Here is a 16,070-nt window from a genome sequence, read left to right as displayed (position 1 = left end):
TATATCACTAAATTTGGGCCTGCATGTGAATGCAGTGTTACAATACGGCTACCCACATACAGTAAGCAGCAACACACATATTGTTCCCTCCCCACTATTAAGATAACAAAAAATGCTAGTTGAATGTTTATTAGAATGCTGTATACAAGCATGTTAATTTCACAGATTTTTTTTTTTAAAGATTCTTAATATTATTTCATATAATTAGAAATACACATTTCCAAAAACAAAAACGTCTACAAAGAGAAAACAGTTATTTCGATTAGCAAAAGCGTGAAATCCTTCATGGACCGGGAGGAAACGGGGAAGGGGTCATATTTTTTTTGTAGCTTTTATTTTTTACAAAAAAAAAGAAAAAAAAAAAAGAAAAAGAAAAAAATCCTTCATTTCTTTACTTAAGGACTGTTAAATAGTAGCGAAGCTATCAAGAAAAAAACAAAACACATTTTGGCTTAAATTACCTACAAAAAGCCACAAATGTTTTGCAAACTTCATTTAACCTTTTTTTTTATATGAAAATAAGCAAAATGTAATGTACATAATTTATATTTCTATATATTAAGTGATGTATACCCAGAAATGAACAACAAAAGATGTAAACTATCAAAAACACCATTTAGTATGACCCAAAATTTATTCAAATAAGTGCCATATATATTTTTTTTTTACTTTTCTATTGTTTAACATGCTGGTGTGTTTGATTAGTTTACATGGACTTGGCGGCCCAGCCTTTCTACAGTTATCCACAGCCACCCGATGCTGGGTTGGTCAAAACCTCTGTACATGTCACCATATGTTGCATAACAGCTGCTTTCTCTCGTGGAAAAACATTTGCCAATTTTGGCAAAAAGTTTCCTTTATTTTTGTCTATTTACATGTAAATAACGTTGAACCTGCAACATAACACTATCTATTGTAACATACATTTTGCAAAGGGAGCACAACAGTGAAAAAGAGGTTAGCTTCAAAATCTATTTTGTACAAGTTTTCTGTTGATAGCTTAAGTGCTAAGCTTGTTCATTCAGCAGTTCTCCTTAACCCTATAATGGATCACTGAGGCATTTAAAAGTACTTTTACAAAACAGAGTACCTGACTTTATTTTTCCCCCACACACGGCACATATAATGTATATCGACCCTCCCTCCCTGCCCAATTCCCATTAAGGTATAGCACACACACTGCAAAAAATTCTAATATATAATAACTGTATCATGTTGCCCATCCTTCAGAGAGACGCATGCGCTTGACTGACGGGCTTTCTCTTTCATCTGGCGAAGGTCTGGTGAGTCCAATGGGAGAGTGGAAATCGTTCCGGTGGTCTTCTCGGTCACTTCCATCATACGAACTGCTGCAGCTGCTCAGGCTGTCAACGGGAGATCTCCCCGCCTCATGGCGCGTGTGTTGAGGGTATCCCGAGGGTGTGGTGGTACGGTCTCTAGGAGGAGAAACAGGTTCTGACTTGATGTGGAGGCTTTGAGTAGAAGGCAGGGAGAGATTTGTACTCTGAGATAAGTGAGTGCTAGTGCAAGCTCTGTAGGAGGAAAGGAAACGCAGTTACAGAATGAGGAGGCTTAAACCGCCTCTAAACTCACTAACACTCACAAAACAGGACAATTTAAGCAGCTGGACCAAAACTCCATTGTCATCTACAGCTTGGTATCATGAGTGATGGTTAGACATCATTATAAGATGGCATTACTTTTGGGCAGTGTTGCTAAAACAGTATAAATGACGAGACCAACGATCAACTACCAACAGTGCCAACTATCGTATGAGTGTTGGCACAAAGAAATGAAAAGGGTCTAAGGTGATAACCTAGTTCATTCTAAATAATGCTGGACACTTAGGGCATAGACACATTGTTGTATCATGAATCTATAAAGTACAGATCTATAATACTGTGTCCATAGGCAGTTATAAGCCTATACTGTAGCTCCAAAGGAACTAAAAAGTTTACCATAAATTTGATTACATATTATTATGGTGCTTTTATTTATTTATTTTTTGCTTTTAGACAATTAAAGAAGTGGTGCAGAGAAAAATAACTTATCCCCTATCCAAAGGATAGGGGATAAGTTACAGATTGCGGGGGGTCCAACCACTAGGAACGGGGCCCCGGGAGTCTGCCGGAAGCGGCCGTTTTGACCCCCGCAGGAAGCCATGGCTGACACGCCCCCTCCATGTATCTTTATGGAATACATGGAGGGGGCGTCTCGGCTGCCGCTCCGTGTGGGGGGTTGGCACGCCCCCTTCCAGCAGACTGCCGGGGCCCTGTTCAGGAGATCGAGGGGGTCCCAGCAGTCGGACCCCCAGCAATCTATAACTTATCCCCTACCCTTTAGATAGGGGATAAGTTATCTTTCACTACAGAACTCCTTTAATGGCTTTACAAACAATCGTTTTTCTTTGCAGAGTATTGGTGACACTTTGTCACTTTGATTCTTGGCCCCTTTTCTTGAGTGGTCTCTTGATTGGACAATTGAGCTACTATTCACCGATCATTCACAGGTAAGAGGAGGAACCAAGAATGCTCTCAAAACAGAGCACTCTGGCCACCTAAGAAAAAAAGGCATTTCTCCCTGGGCACTTGGGATGGCCGGGAGCTTTTAATAAGTTTAACTCAGAGACATCAGGTATCCATGGACTCCCCACTCTGACCTCTTTATGGGCCTGTCAGCAGTGTTGATGGCTCAAAACTGCTGACAGGTCTGCTCTACGGGGTTCTTACTTAGCATTTTTCATGCATTTGTTCTTGCCCCCCTAAAAAACTGTTTTTATATGATATAGAAAAAAACTCAAATTAAATTTAAAATGTATTACAAACTTGAAGGTGCTTTTTTATTTCTTTTTTTTCTCTTTTTTGGTAAGTGGTGATTTAATTTTTTAAATGCAATGATCTCTAGGTATGGAATCGTTTTTCTGATCTTTTTCACATTTGTAACACATGTAATATTTTTAAACATGCCACAAAAATGCTTGTAACACACTTGAAATACATGGTGTTTTTTATATATATTTTTTTACAATAAAACACTGAAAAGGTCTACAAGAGGCCTTAAAGATGTATATAAACTTACAAGCACTGCTTCTAGGTAAGGATACAGAGCCTCCCAGAGGCACCATATGGCAGCACATTAAAGGGGTACTCTGGCGAAAAAAGTTTTTTTTTTTTTTTTTTTTTTTTTTAATCAACTGGTGCCAAAAAGTTAAACAGATATGTAAATTACTTCTATTTAAAAATATTAATCCTTCCAGTACTTATCAGCTGATGTATGCTATACAGGAAGTTCTTTTCTTTTTGAATTTCTTTTCCATCTGACCACAGTGCTCTCTGCTGACATCTCTGTCCATGTCAGGAACTGTCCAGAGCAGAAGCAAATCCCAATAGCAAACCTATCCTGCTCTGGACATTTCCTGACATGAACAGAGGTGTTAGCAGAAAGCCCTGTAGACAGAAAAAAAATTCAGAAAGAAAAGAACTTCCTGTTGAGCATACAGCAGCTGTTAAGTACTGGGAGGATTAATATTTGTAAATAGAAGTAATTTACATATCTGTTTAACTTTTTGGCACCAGTTGATTAAAAAAAACAAAAACTTTTTTCACGGGAGTACCACTTTAATGTGCTGCCATATGGTGCCTTTATGTGGCATGTTTAAAAATATTACATGCGTTACAAATGTGAAAAAGATCAGAAAAACTATTTCATACCTAGAGATCATTGCATTTAAAAATAAGTAATTTACAAATCTGCTTAACTTTTTGGCACCAGTTGATTTAAAATAAATAGTTTTCCACCAAATGGCTATGGGTTTTAAATACAGAGGAATACAGACTGTGACCACACGTGTTATTTGCAGTGTAGCAAAGACACAGCAAAAGTGTAAACATTTCTTGGCCTCATCTATTGTTTACATTTTGTTAATAAATTTTATAAACATGATAAAATATAACATAATATGATAAGATGACCAGTATTTTTGCTCTGTGACGTCTTATTAAGCACCCGTTAGGGTGCGTTCACACTGAGTAATTCAAGAGGAATTTACTCGAGTAATTCCTCTTGAATTCTCCGCTTCAAATTAATGCACATCTCCTCTGCCCATTGACTTCAATGTTATTTCTGCTGTCCTGTTCACACATCGGAAATTCTGCTAGCGGAATTCCGACGCTGAATTCCTTTCCCCTTGAAGAAAGAACATGGTCATTCTTCAAGCGGAATCCGCTAGCAGAAATCAATAGAAGTCAATGGTAAAAAAAAAAATTCCGCCTGACATCGTTTTCGCGCGGAATTTGTGCGGAATTCACGCGGAAATGGCTGAAAAACCCTTCATTTCTTTCTCCCCCATTTCCGCACGCAATTCCACGCCAAATCCGCATGAATTACATGCGAAAAAAATTCTTTTTTCCGCACGTACATATTTCAGCATGAATTCTCTTGATTTGCTCAGTGTGAACGCACACTTAGTCTAAAAACTGGCCATATTGAACAATATTGGATCAAACACCCTAAATGCCATCTTTTACCAGCTGGAGGCTGTATGTTTGTTCAGCTGCTTAAATTGTAGTGTAAAGTTTAAAACTCTTATCTCATTTTGGGCTAGAAAGCATGTGCATTGTCCTCTTTAGGTACAGAGCAAGGCTTGGTTCACATATGTCCGGCGACCAGTGTTGTGGTTGTGTTGGATCAAAATACATTGTATGCAATGTTTTATTGACCGGGTGAGTTGACATGTCCAGTGCTGTACCCAGGGGTCAAGTCCTGGGAAAAAATAGTGTGGGAACTCCCCCAAGATTTCCAGTCAAGGGCTGGTTCTGCAGGCCTCCTGCTAATGGGAACAATGTTCCTGCTGTGGAAAAAGTGCAGGAACTCAGTTCCCACACGTTGCTGCAGGACTTGAGCCCTGGCTGTACCCATAGGTCCAGCCCCATGCCCCTTTGTCAAACTTGGGGACACCAGTTGCAATGAATCCAGCATAGTGCATCTGACGTACCCATTTGGGTGACCCTGGATTGTTTGACATAAGTAAACCCAGCCTAACATTATTTTACGAGATGTATTGTAAGAATTAAGCATGGCTGTCCACAGATCACTAGTCTACACTGTTCAGGCACATGATGCTACACTAAAGTTGTCACCTGGAACCTTACATTTATTTTGAACACTTACAGACTTCAGGCCTAATATAAGAAAAAAAAATAAAGAAAATAAAGAAAACCTACAGAGCCCTTTTAACCTGTAATATTAGGAAATGATAAGTGAGGCTGAGTTCACACTACGTTTTTCAACTACGGTTCTCCCATACATTTTCTATCATAAACCGTATGGGAAAAAACGGATGGAACAGTATGGGAAAAAGTAAACCGTATGCGTTTTTAAACAGTATACTGTTTTTAAAAGTGCATAGTGTTCCGTCTGTTTTTATAGAAAAAAAAAACATACGTTTTTAAAAATTTTGTCCATTTTTAATGAGAGGGGTCTTGGGTGGGGACTTTAGGATTCAAATGCGCATGTGCAAAGTAAAAACGTATACGTTTTTCCCGTATGGAACCGTATACATGTGCGTTTTCCATTGACGTCCATGTTAAAAAAAACGTATGCGGTTGCAGTACGGTTTTTAAACCAGAGACAAAATCATGGTCAACCACGGTTTTGACTCCTGTTTAAAAACTGTACTGCAACCGCATACATTTTTTTTTAACATGGACGTCAATGGGAAACTCACATGTATACGATTCCATACGGGAAAAACATATACGTTTTTACTTTGCACATGCGCATTTGAATCCTAAAGTCCCCACCCAAGACCCCTCCCATTAAAAATGGACAACATTTTTAAAAACGTATGGGTTTTTTTTCTATAAAAACTGACCGAATTGTATGCACTTTTAAAAACAGTATACTGTTTAAAAACGCATACAGTTTACTTTTTCCCATACTGTTCCATCCGTTTTTTTCCCATACGGTTTTTGATAGAAAACGTATGTGGGAACTGTAGTTGAAAAACGTAGTGTGAACCCAGCCTGATAATGCATGTCACTACAAAATAGTGGTAGTAAGGGTGCATTCACACCACGCTTTTGCAATACATTTCCTGTATAAGTTTTCAATGTGAAAACCGTACGGAACCGTATTGAAAACCGTATGCGTTGACCCTCCCTTGAAAACCGTATGCCAAAAGATGCATCAGGTTGTGTCCATTTTGCATCTTGTACGGTTTTGTCAGTTTTTTTTTCCCGTACCCAAAACTGTAGTCTACCACGTTTTTTGGTCCGGGTGAAAAACTGTATTAAATTGTATACTTTTTTTTAAACATGGGAGTCAATGGGAACTGTACAGAACTGTATGTACGTACGGTTCCATCCAGTTTTCACCATACGGTTTTTGACTTTGCACAGTTTTTTTTTTCTTGGAATTTCAATCAAACAAGTGAAACTTTATTCAAAATGGAGTGAAAAGTTAAAAACTTATACGTTTTTTTCTTAGAAAACTGATGCAACCGGACATCATTTTTCAAACCGTATACGGGTTGAAATTTGAAAATACGCTTCGATACAGTTTAGTCAGGTTTTGAGGAATCCGTTTTTCATCAAAAACCTGATACGGGAACTGTATTGGAAAAACGTGATGTGAATGCCCCCTAAAGTGGCAGGGATTGAGCATACTGTAATAGGTGCCCATCCAAATTAGTCCCTCTGTAACATGGGTGGATTAGGCGTAGAACTGTCTCATCAATAAAATGCTTCCATATTGTCTATATGACATATTTACTCTGGTTCTCTTATCTTCTCTTATCGTGTATGAAATAAAAAAAAATTCATAAAATAATTTTTAAGATATATATATAAAATCAAAACCATTTGTGAATATTGACTTGCTGGCAGAAAATCCATAGGATTCCTAATCCCGTTAATATTTCTGTACTGTGCCCTAAATGATGGAAATAGGTCGCTTATCAAAATGGTTTGTCTACAGTGCCACCTGCTGGTACATAGTGTAAAATGCACAATAAATTGAGTTGTGCTGGTATTTATTATTTAGGCGGGACATCTCGAAACTGTAATGTACATGAGAAAGAGAGAGAGAGAGAGAGAGAGAGAGCACACTGTGTATATGTGTATGTGTAAGCACATATGTGTATATGAAACATTACAGAATGTATCTATTATATGTATATTTTTCGAAAAATACAGCTACATTTAAGTAGTACAGAATGTAACTGTATTTTAGTGAGTAGACAAGCTAGCAGCAATGCCATGACACTCTAGGCCATTGTTTCCCAACCAGGGTGCCTCCAGCTGTTGCAAAACTACAACTCCCAGCATGCCCAGACAGCCTTCGGCTGTCTGGGCATGCTGGGAGTTGTAGTTTTGCAACAGCTGGAGGCACCCTGGCTGGGAAACAATGCTCTAGGCAATGCTCAGAGCCCCCATCATCCTGTTTTGTACAGGAAATGTATGTAAACATGTGTATGCTATTACATAGTATATAGTACAGGGGGATTCTAGAGACGCTCTGAAATCGCTTGATGGCGATTCTGCCTCTACAATTAGCACCAAACAAGCCCTGGAAAAGTATACGGTTCAGGATGTCGGCGCTTTGTGACAATAGCTGCGAGTGAGTAAGCTAATTACCGGAAGATGAGAAATGGCGGCCAGAAAAATTAGAAAAAGAGCAGCAGAATAATCTATATCATTATATGCGTGTTGTTCTATTGCAACATGCAATTGTCAACCACTTTAGAAGTTGTCTATGAGCTGGACTTTATAAATAGTGTTCTGTCATCTAAAAAATGATACATATAATCTGTCTGAAGGAAGTGCTTACACTGACATTACCCCCACAAACCTAAGGGCTGCTAAATGATTCAGACTTTCAGATCTATCTATCTATTATCTATCTATTATCTATCTAAGAAAAAATGCAGCAGCACTCCATGAATGATGAACAAAGTGGAGTTAGGCTTTATTCGTCAAGTGCAATACATGCCGTTTCGACCGTCTCACAGTCTTTGTCAAGCTTGACAAAGACTGTGTGAGACGGTTGAAACGTTGTGTATTGCACTTGACGAATAAAGCCTAACTCCACTTTTTTCATCCATCATGGAGTGCTGCTGCATTTTTTCTTATACTTTGGGACCCTGCCCGGGTTGGACCAGCTTGCACCCGCAATCATCATAGGAGTGCGGTTCTCCTACAAGAATTTATCTATCTATCATTATCTTTCGATCTATCTCATTTCTATCTATCTATCTCCTATCTATACATCTATCTATCTATATCATTATCTATCTATCTATCTATCTATTATCTATAATCTATCTATTATCTATGTATCTATCTATATAATTATCTTTCTATCTATCTATCTATCTATCTATCTAGACAAAGAATCTATCTAGACAAATAATTTTGTTGCTATCTATCTATCTATCTATCTATCTATATCATTATCTATCTATCGATCTATATCTATCTATCTATATCATTATCTATCTATCGATCTATATCATTATCTATCTATCTATATCATTATCTTTCTATCTATCATCTATCTATCTATTATCTTTCTATCTATCTATCTCATATCTATCTATCTATTTATCTCCTATCTGTCTGTCTATCTATCTATCTGTCCATCCATCCATCCATCCATCCATCTTATCTATCTATCTATCTAGCTATTATCTTTGCACCTATCTATCTATCTATCTATCTAATTATCTATCTATCTAATATATAATCTATCTATTATCTATGTATCTATCTATCTATATCATTATCTACCTATCTATCTATATCATTATCTTTCTATCTATCTATCTATCTATCTATCTATCTATCTATCTATCAATCATCTATCTATCTATCTATCAATTATCTATCTATCTATCTATAATCTATCTATCTATATCATTATCTACCTATTTATCTATCTATATCATTATCTTTCTATCTATCTTTTTATCTATCTATCTATCATCTATCTATCTATCTATCTATCTATCATCTATCTATCTATCTATATCATTATCTTTCTATCTATCTATTTATCTATCTATCTATCTATCTATCTATCTATCTATCATCTATCTATCTATCTATCTATCTATCTCATTATCTTTCTATCTATCTATCTATCAATTATCTATCTATCTATCTATCTATATCATTATCTTTTTATCTATCTATCTATCTATATCATTATCTTTTTATCTATCTATCTATCTATCTATCTTTCTATCTCATTATCTATCTATCTACCTATCTAGACAAAGAATAAGTCAGCCAGCACTTTAGTTGATACCAAACTATTATATGGACCTGGCCTACAGGTGCACGCTACTAGGCTAGATATACAGCAACAGAAGAATGCAGCAGCAGTGCTGCTGCATTCTTCTGTTGCTGTATATCTACCTATCTATCTATCTATCTATCTATCTATGCCATGCCCCTTCTGATGTACATGGTAAGGGTATGCTGTAACAGTAACCTGCACCTACCTATGGCTACAGCATCAATAGGGTTATTGCCCACTAAATGGACATTCTGCTGGTTCTCGTGGTAAATCATTAGCAGATTACAGTATCAGCAAAGTAAATGTGTTTTTTGATATTTCATCTAAACACTATGGAAACTGTCCTGACTGAAAATGACCTGTGGTGAGAATTTTAAAATCTGCAGCAAGTCAATTTATTTTGCATATATATTGTAGATTGGGGAAGGTAAAATCTGCAGCGAATCCACTTTGTGGAGCTTTGCTGTTTCACTCTCTGGCTCGCTGTGATTTCCAATTTACAGAAAGGGGATGAGATCCATTATAAATCTATGGGGTGCGTGTCCTATAGTGAGACATAGATAACAGTGAGCCCGGGAATGAGGTAAAAGTGTTAGCTTTAAGGAACCTATTTGGGTATAGGGTAAAGTCTATCAATCAAGGCTGTTAGGGTGGGGAGCAGCTGCAGACGACTGCCCCCATGACACATGGCTCGGGCAGCATGAAAGTGATGACAATTTCTCTTTAATGTCATATTAGTTACTAGACTTCACCATAGAAGTCTTGCAAAAATGTAGCATTTATTTTCAAGTGAGCAGTGAGATACGACAGAGCATTTCATGCCGGGTAGCTAAATGGAACTACAGAATGCGGGGGGGGGGGGGGGGGGGGGCATCTGAATACTCTCCCCCCCGCTGTAGTTCCATCTAGCTATCTGACATGAAATACTCACAATTAGAGATGAGCGAATTTACAGTAAAGGAGGACTAGGAGACTCTTTCCTAGGAATGTATCCACCTTTTCCAGCCCACGGGAGCACCTGAAAGCTGAACTCATTTACGCAGGATAAGTAATCAACTGCCAAGCCGAGAAGTTTGTGACGAATCGAATGTACTGTAAGTTCGCTCATCTCTAATCACAATGCTCACTTGAATATAAAGGCTATGTTTTTGCAAAACTTCTATAGTGAGTACATCATTCATCCTTTCTAAGTTATGGTTTACCTGAAGCTTTGTTCTACTTCTAAATGTGACTGCACCACAAAGTTTACCTCTGGTCGAGTGCTTTGATGTGAAGGGAGTCTAAGCAGCAGTGCAGGAGTTAGGGTATGTTTACATTGAGTAATTTTAGCGGATTCCATCTGGCGGCTGCCTTCGAAATCCTTTGGCGTTAGGACTGCGCGAGCCCTGCACCTTCACCACTGACAGCAACGCAGTGCTCGCGGAATTCTGCACAAAGAATGAACAGGTTCATTCTTTCTGCGGTGGAATTCCACAACGCTGAAATTTTGCAGTGTGGACAGATCTGCGGAAGACCCATTCACACTAATGTTAGAGGTTCACACTGCGGAATTCCAACGAGCAATTCCGAGAGACATTCCACGCCAAGTACTCAGTGTGAACATATCCTTAATCTGTTTGTGGTATACCGTATTTTTCGCCGTATAAGACGCACCTTTTCTTCCCCAAAACTGGGGGGGGGGGGGGAAGTTGGTGAGTCTTATACGGCAAATACCTGTCCTATCGCTGCGGTTCCTGCGGCCATCAACGGCTGGGACCCACAGCTAATACAGGACATCACCGATCGCGGTGGTGCCCTGTATTAACCCTTCAGACGCGGCGTTCAAATCTGACCACCACGTCTGAAGCGAAAATAACACTAATCCGGCTGTTCAGTCGGGCTGTTCGGGACCGCCGCGGTGAAATCGCGGCGTCCCGAACAGCTTACAGGACACCGGGAGGGACCTTACCTGCCTTCTCAGTGTCTGCTCCGTGCCGGGATCCCCTGCATGGCCGGCGCTCTCCTTCGTCGTCATCACGTTGTCGCGCACACCGTCCTGTCATCCAATAGGAGCAGCGTGCCTAGCGGCATGCGTAGCGACGTGATGGTGGTGACGGAGAGCGAGGACACCGGGCAGCAGAGATGTACCGGAGCGACGGGGACACCCTGGGGACGCGGCGACAACGATGGAGGGCCGCGGTGACGGCGGTGATGGGTCCGGAGCGGCGAGGACACGAGAGTACTACCTCCTATACCAATGGTCTTCAACCTGCGGACCTCGTGATGTTGCAAAACTACAACTCCCAGCATGCCCGGACAGCCAACGGCTGTCCGGGTATGCTGGGAGTTGTAGTTTTGCAACATCTGAAGGTCCACAGGTTGAAGATCACTGTCCAACCTTTACATTGTATTTGGTTCAGAATCTTTATTTTCTAGATTTTTATCCTGTAAAATTAGGTGCGTCTTATATGCCGGAGCATCTTATATGACGAAAAATACGGTAGTTACTAGACTTATTCATAGTTTATTATGGAAAAGTGTTCTCCGGCTGAGGTTAGTTTAATAAATAAAAAATATTTAACTTTCTATAATACAAATAAATGGGGTCTCATATTGAAGTTAATCATCCCAAAAGCTGGGGTCTGGACCTCACCACCAGACAATGTAAAGCAATGTGTCTACTGTAACCAGTGGGCAGCCATGCCATGAAATGTTCACAATGCACATCTTTCTAGCTCTGAAAGCTTTGCTAATAGAAGCCTTTCTAGACTTGAAGGGGGAGATTTATCAAAGGATTTAGACTGTTTTTTCCCATCTAAAATTGTCGCACAGAAAGTCGCAGACTAAATACATGATGCATTCTAGTCTATTTTAGATGGAAAAATTCATTGGTGCTGAATTCATCAATAGCATCGGCCAAAAATACGCTGAAATGTCAGACCATACCGGAGCAGGTTTAAAGGGGTACTCTGCCCCTAGACATCTTATCCCCTATCCAAAGGATAGGGGATAAGATGTCAGATCGCCGCGGTCCCGCTGCTGGGGACCCCCGGGATCCCCGCTGCGGCACCGCGTTATCATTACAGCACAGAGCGAGTTCGCTCTGTGCGTAATGACAAGCGATACGGGGGACGGAGCAGCGTGACGTCATGGCTCCGCCCCTCATGACATCACGGCCCGTCCCCTTAATGCAAGTCTATGGGAGGGGGCGTGACGACCGCCACGCCCCTCCCATAGACTTGTATTGAAAGGGGCAGGCCGTGACGTCACGAGGGGCGGAGCCGTGACGTAACGATGCTCCGGCCCCTGTACCGCCCATCATTACGTGCAGAGCGAACTCGCTCTGCGCAGTAATGATGGCGGGGTGCCGCAGCGGAGATCCCGGGGGTCCCCAGCAGCGGGACCCTGGTGATCTGACATCTTATCCCCTATCCTTTGGATAGGGGATAAGATGTCTAGGGGCGGAATACCCCTTTAAATACAGTCTAAACCATAGATCCTGAAGTCCGTGAGCAGAATTTATCAAGAGCCGTGCGACTTTTGATAAATAAAGCGAACAGTAGACTGGCCTTACGCTCTGTAGGTTGGTCTATATTGATGTGGGAAATAGACAACTTTGATAAATCCTCCCCAATATATCACAGGAATGTAGTCTACCTGGTAGAAACACTGATGAGGAATGAGTCGCATTGGGGGATTAGAAGACTAGTGTAAGTAGTTGTTCAGAGACATTTAATTTTTGGAAATGTTGACTTTTTTCCAGGTATCTCCTCCATAGATGCCTCAGTCGTGTGGCTAGTTTCTTACAATAGCTTTCCTTTATTTCTGATTTAGCCTCCACAGTGTACACATGAAGGGCACAGTTAAGGGTATGATGTAGGATAGTCTTGGGTGGAAAGTTTTCAGAGACAGGCACAGCACACGGGGGTAATGGGTGTGAAGAGTATAACAAATAGAAGATACTACTATAATTCTAATTTAAGGTGGACTATAACTTACCCCAGATGGCTGAGCGTGGATGGAGGCATGTTGTGCAGATGATGTTGCTGCCAGCCAGTGACTGAGCCAAGGTGGAGGGCACTGGTATTAAAGCCGGAAAGAGATGACAAGTCTGCACTGCTTAAAGAGTATTCTGCACAAAAAACAAAACATAAACACATAATGATAAAAAAAAAAATCAAACATAGGTGTTTCACCTACTTTACGCAAGTGTGTAAAATAAACATTCAAAAATCATAGACATTTCAGGCTTTTTCTTTTTTTTATATCTATATCTAAAGGAGTAATCAATGGGCTGTACATTTTCGAGTGCCGCATAGCCCAGGGCACAATGTTTCTTGGGAGGACCCTCCTTTATGCCCCTGAAATGTTGCGTCCTGGGCTATGGACCACACCTTAATTTTAACCAGCCACTACAGGGTTAAACGGGTACTCCACTGGCCTGCGTTTGGAACGAAATGTTCAGAATGCTGTTTTGGAGCTGTGGGGGCCGACCACGCCCCTCGTGATGTCATGACCATGCCCCCTCAATGCAAGTTAATGGGAGGGGGCATGATGGTCATCACGCCCCCTCCTATGGACTTGCATTAAGGGGGCATGGTCATGACATCATGAGTTGAGTGGCCATGACATCACAAGGGGCGTGGCCGACATCCGCAGCCCATTTAGTTCCGAACGCTGGCAGCTGGAGTACCCCTTTAAAGGGGAATTCCAACTTGAACACTTATCCCATATCCAGGGGAAAAATGTCAGATTGCTTGGGTCAGAGCATTTGGACCAACTGCGATCTTGTGAATGGGGACCCAAATTGCTTGTGGGAATGGAATGATGGGTTACATATACACAAGGCTGCGGGGATAGCCTAGTACAGCACCCATAGATAATGGATGGAGACACAGCATGCATGAACCGCTCTATTTTGAGGTGAAAGTCGAGTCCTCTTTAGATAAGTAGATAGAGGTCAGAGTTCATTTTTGTCATAGTTTTAGACAACAACATTTTGCTAAAATGTTAAAGGGGTATTCCAGGAAAAAACTTTTTTTTTAAATCAACTGGCTCCAGAAAGTCTCCAGATTTGTAAATCACTTCTATTAAAAAATCTTAATCCTTTCAATAATTATCAGCTGCTGAAGTTGAGTTGTTTTCTGTCTGGCAACAGTGCTCTCTGCTGACATCTCTGCTTGTCTCGGGAACTGCACAGAGTAGAAGAGGTTTGCTATGTGGATTTGCTTCTAAACTGGGCAGTTCCCGAGACAGGTGTCATCAGAGAGCACAAAGAACTACTCAACTTCATCAGCTCATAAGTACTGAAAGGATTAGGATTTTTTTAGTAGAAGTAGTTTACAAATCTCTTTAACTTTCTGGAGCCAGTTGATTATATATATATATATATATATATATATATATATATATATATATATAAAGTTTTTTCCTGGACAACCCCTTCAGGTAGAGAAGATTTGGGAAGAGATCCCTTCAGATCTAAGCCTTTTGTCTGTAGTTAATATTCAAACCGTAATACCAGTGCAGTTTCAACTGTTGCAAATCTACAACTCCCAGCACGATTGGACTGCAATAAGTAATAACAGATTAAAAGGATACTCAGGGTAACACAACTTATTCCGTATCCAGTGGTCAGACCCCTATTATGTGGGGCCTGGCTCTCCTTGCCATATCCACTGTACGCTCGAGCGCTCCGGCCCCCACCTTCGGACGTGAGTAGAAGTGACTTATGACAATCCAGGCATGGTGGGAGTTGTAGCTTTGGAACAGCTGGAGGCTCCCTGGTTGGGAAACACTGACCTATTGAACTACAGTTTAAACATTAAATACAGTCAAAATATTAGTTCTAGTGTTATTTTAGTCCAACTATTCTAATACAAAAAAAAGAATTTCTGTCAAAATTAAAATTGATGAAGAAAAGGTATTCAATGATGGAATACCCCTTTAAAGATAATGCCTAGGATTACAAAAAGATGCTTCTTTCTTGCAAAAACAGCACCACTCCTGTTTATAGGTTGTGGCTGGAATTGCAGCTCAGCTCCATTGAAGTGATTGGGACTGAGCTGCAGTACTACACATGACCTGTGCACAAAAGTGGTGCTGTTTTTGCAAGAAAGAAGCATCACTTTTCTAATACTGGGCAACTCCTTTAACCCTGTAGAGACTGCTAAAAAGTTCATACCGAGTGTTAGCTTAGGCTGGGTTCACACTACGTTTTTGCCATACTGTTTTCAATCCGTTTTTCTAAAGAAAACCGTATGGCAAAAAAACGGATGGAACAGTATGGAAAAAAGTAAACCGTATGCGTTTTTAAACAGTATACAATTTTTAAAAGTGCATACAGTTCCGTCAGTTTTTATAGAAAAAAACCCATACGTTTTTGAAAATTTTGTCCATTTTTAATGGGAGGGGTCTTGGGTGGGGACTTTAGGATTCAAATGCGCATGTGCAAAGTAAAAACGTATAAGTTTTTCCCGTATGGAACCATATACATGTGCGTTTCCCATTGACGACCATGTTAAAAAAAACGTATGCGGTTGCAGTACAGTTTTTAAATCGGAGTCAAAACCGTGGTTGACCACAATTTTGTCTCCGGTTTAAAAACCGTACTGCCACCGCATACGTTTTTTTTTAACATGGACGTCAATGGGAAACGCACATGTATACGGTTCCATACGGGAAAAACTTATACGTTTTTACTTTGCACATGCGCATTTGAATCATAAAGTCCCCACCCAAGACCCCTCCCATTAAAAATGGACAAAATTTTCAAAAACGTATGGGTTTTTTTT

General features: G+C 40.2%; 1 protein-coding gene across 14 annotated transcripts in view; it reads right to left on the bottom strand.

Annotated features, from left to right (window-relative positions):
* Positions 1 to 182: 182 nt before the first annotated feature.
* Positions 183 to 16,070, bottom strand: part of MEF2C (myocyte enhancer factor 2C) — a 231,646-nt gene continuing 215,758 nt past the window's right edge. For 11 of the 14 annotated variants that reach the window (XM_056538436.1, XM_056538454.1, XM_056538421.1 and 8 more), the window contains 2 exons: positions 13,276 to 13,408; positions 183 to 1,532 (listed from right to left, as the gene is read on the bottom strand). In XM_056538436.1, coding sequence (XP_056394411.1) covers positions 1,211 to 1,532; positions 13,276 to 13,408 — 455 coding nt within the window. In that variant the 3' untranslated portion in view covers positions 183 to 1,210. The remainder of the gene's footprint in view (positions 1,533 to 13,275; positions 13,409 to 16,070) is intronic. The other 3 variants (XM_056538504.1, XM_056538513.1, XM_056538523.1) reach the window with 1 other exon arrangement.

The sequence above is a fragment of the Hyla sarda genome, chromosome 1 (genome assembly GCF_029499605.1).
Source record: "Hyla sarda isolate aHylSar1 chromosome 1, aHylSar1.hap1, whole genome shotgun sequence".
Lineage (NCBI taxonomy): Eukaryota > Metazoa > Chordata > Amphibia > Anura > Hylidae > Hyla > Hyla sarda.
Note: the sequence above shows the minus strand (reverse complement) of the source record. Positions and strands in the feature narration are given on the sequence as shown.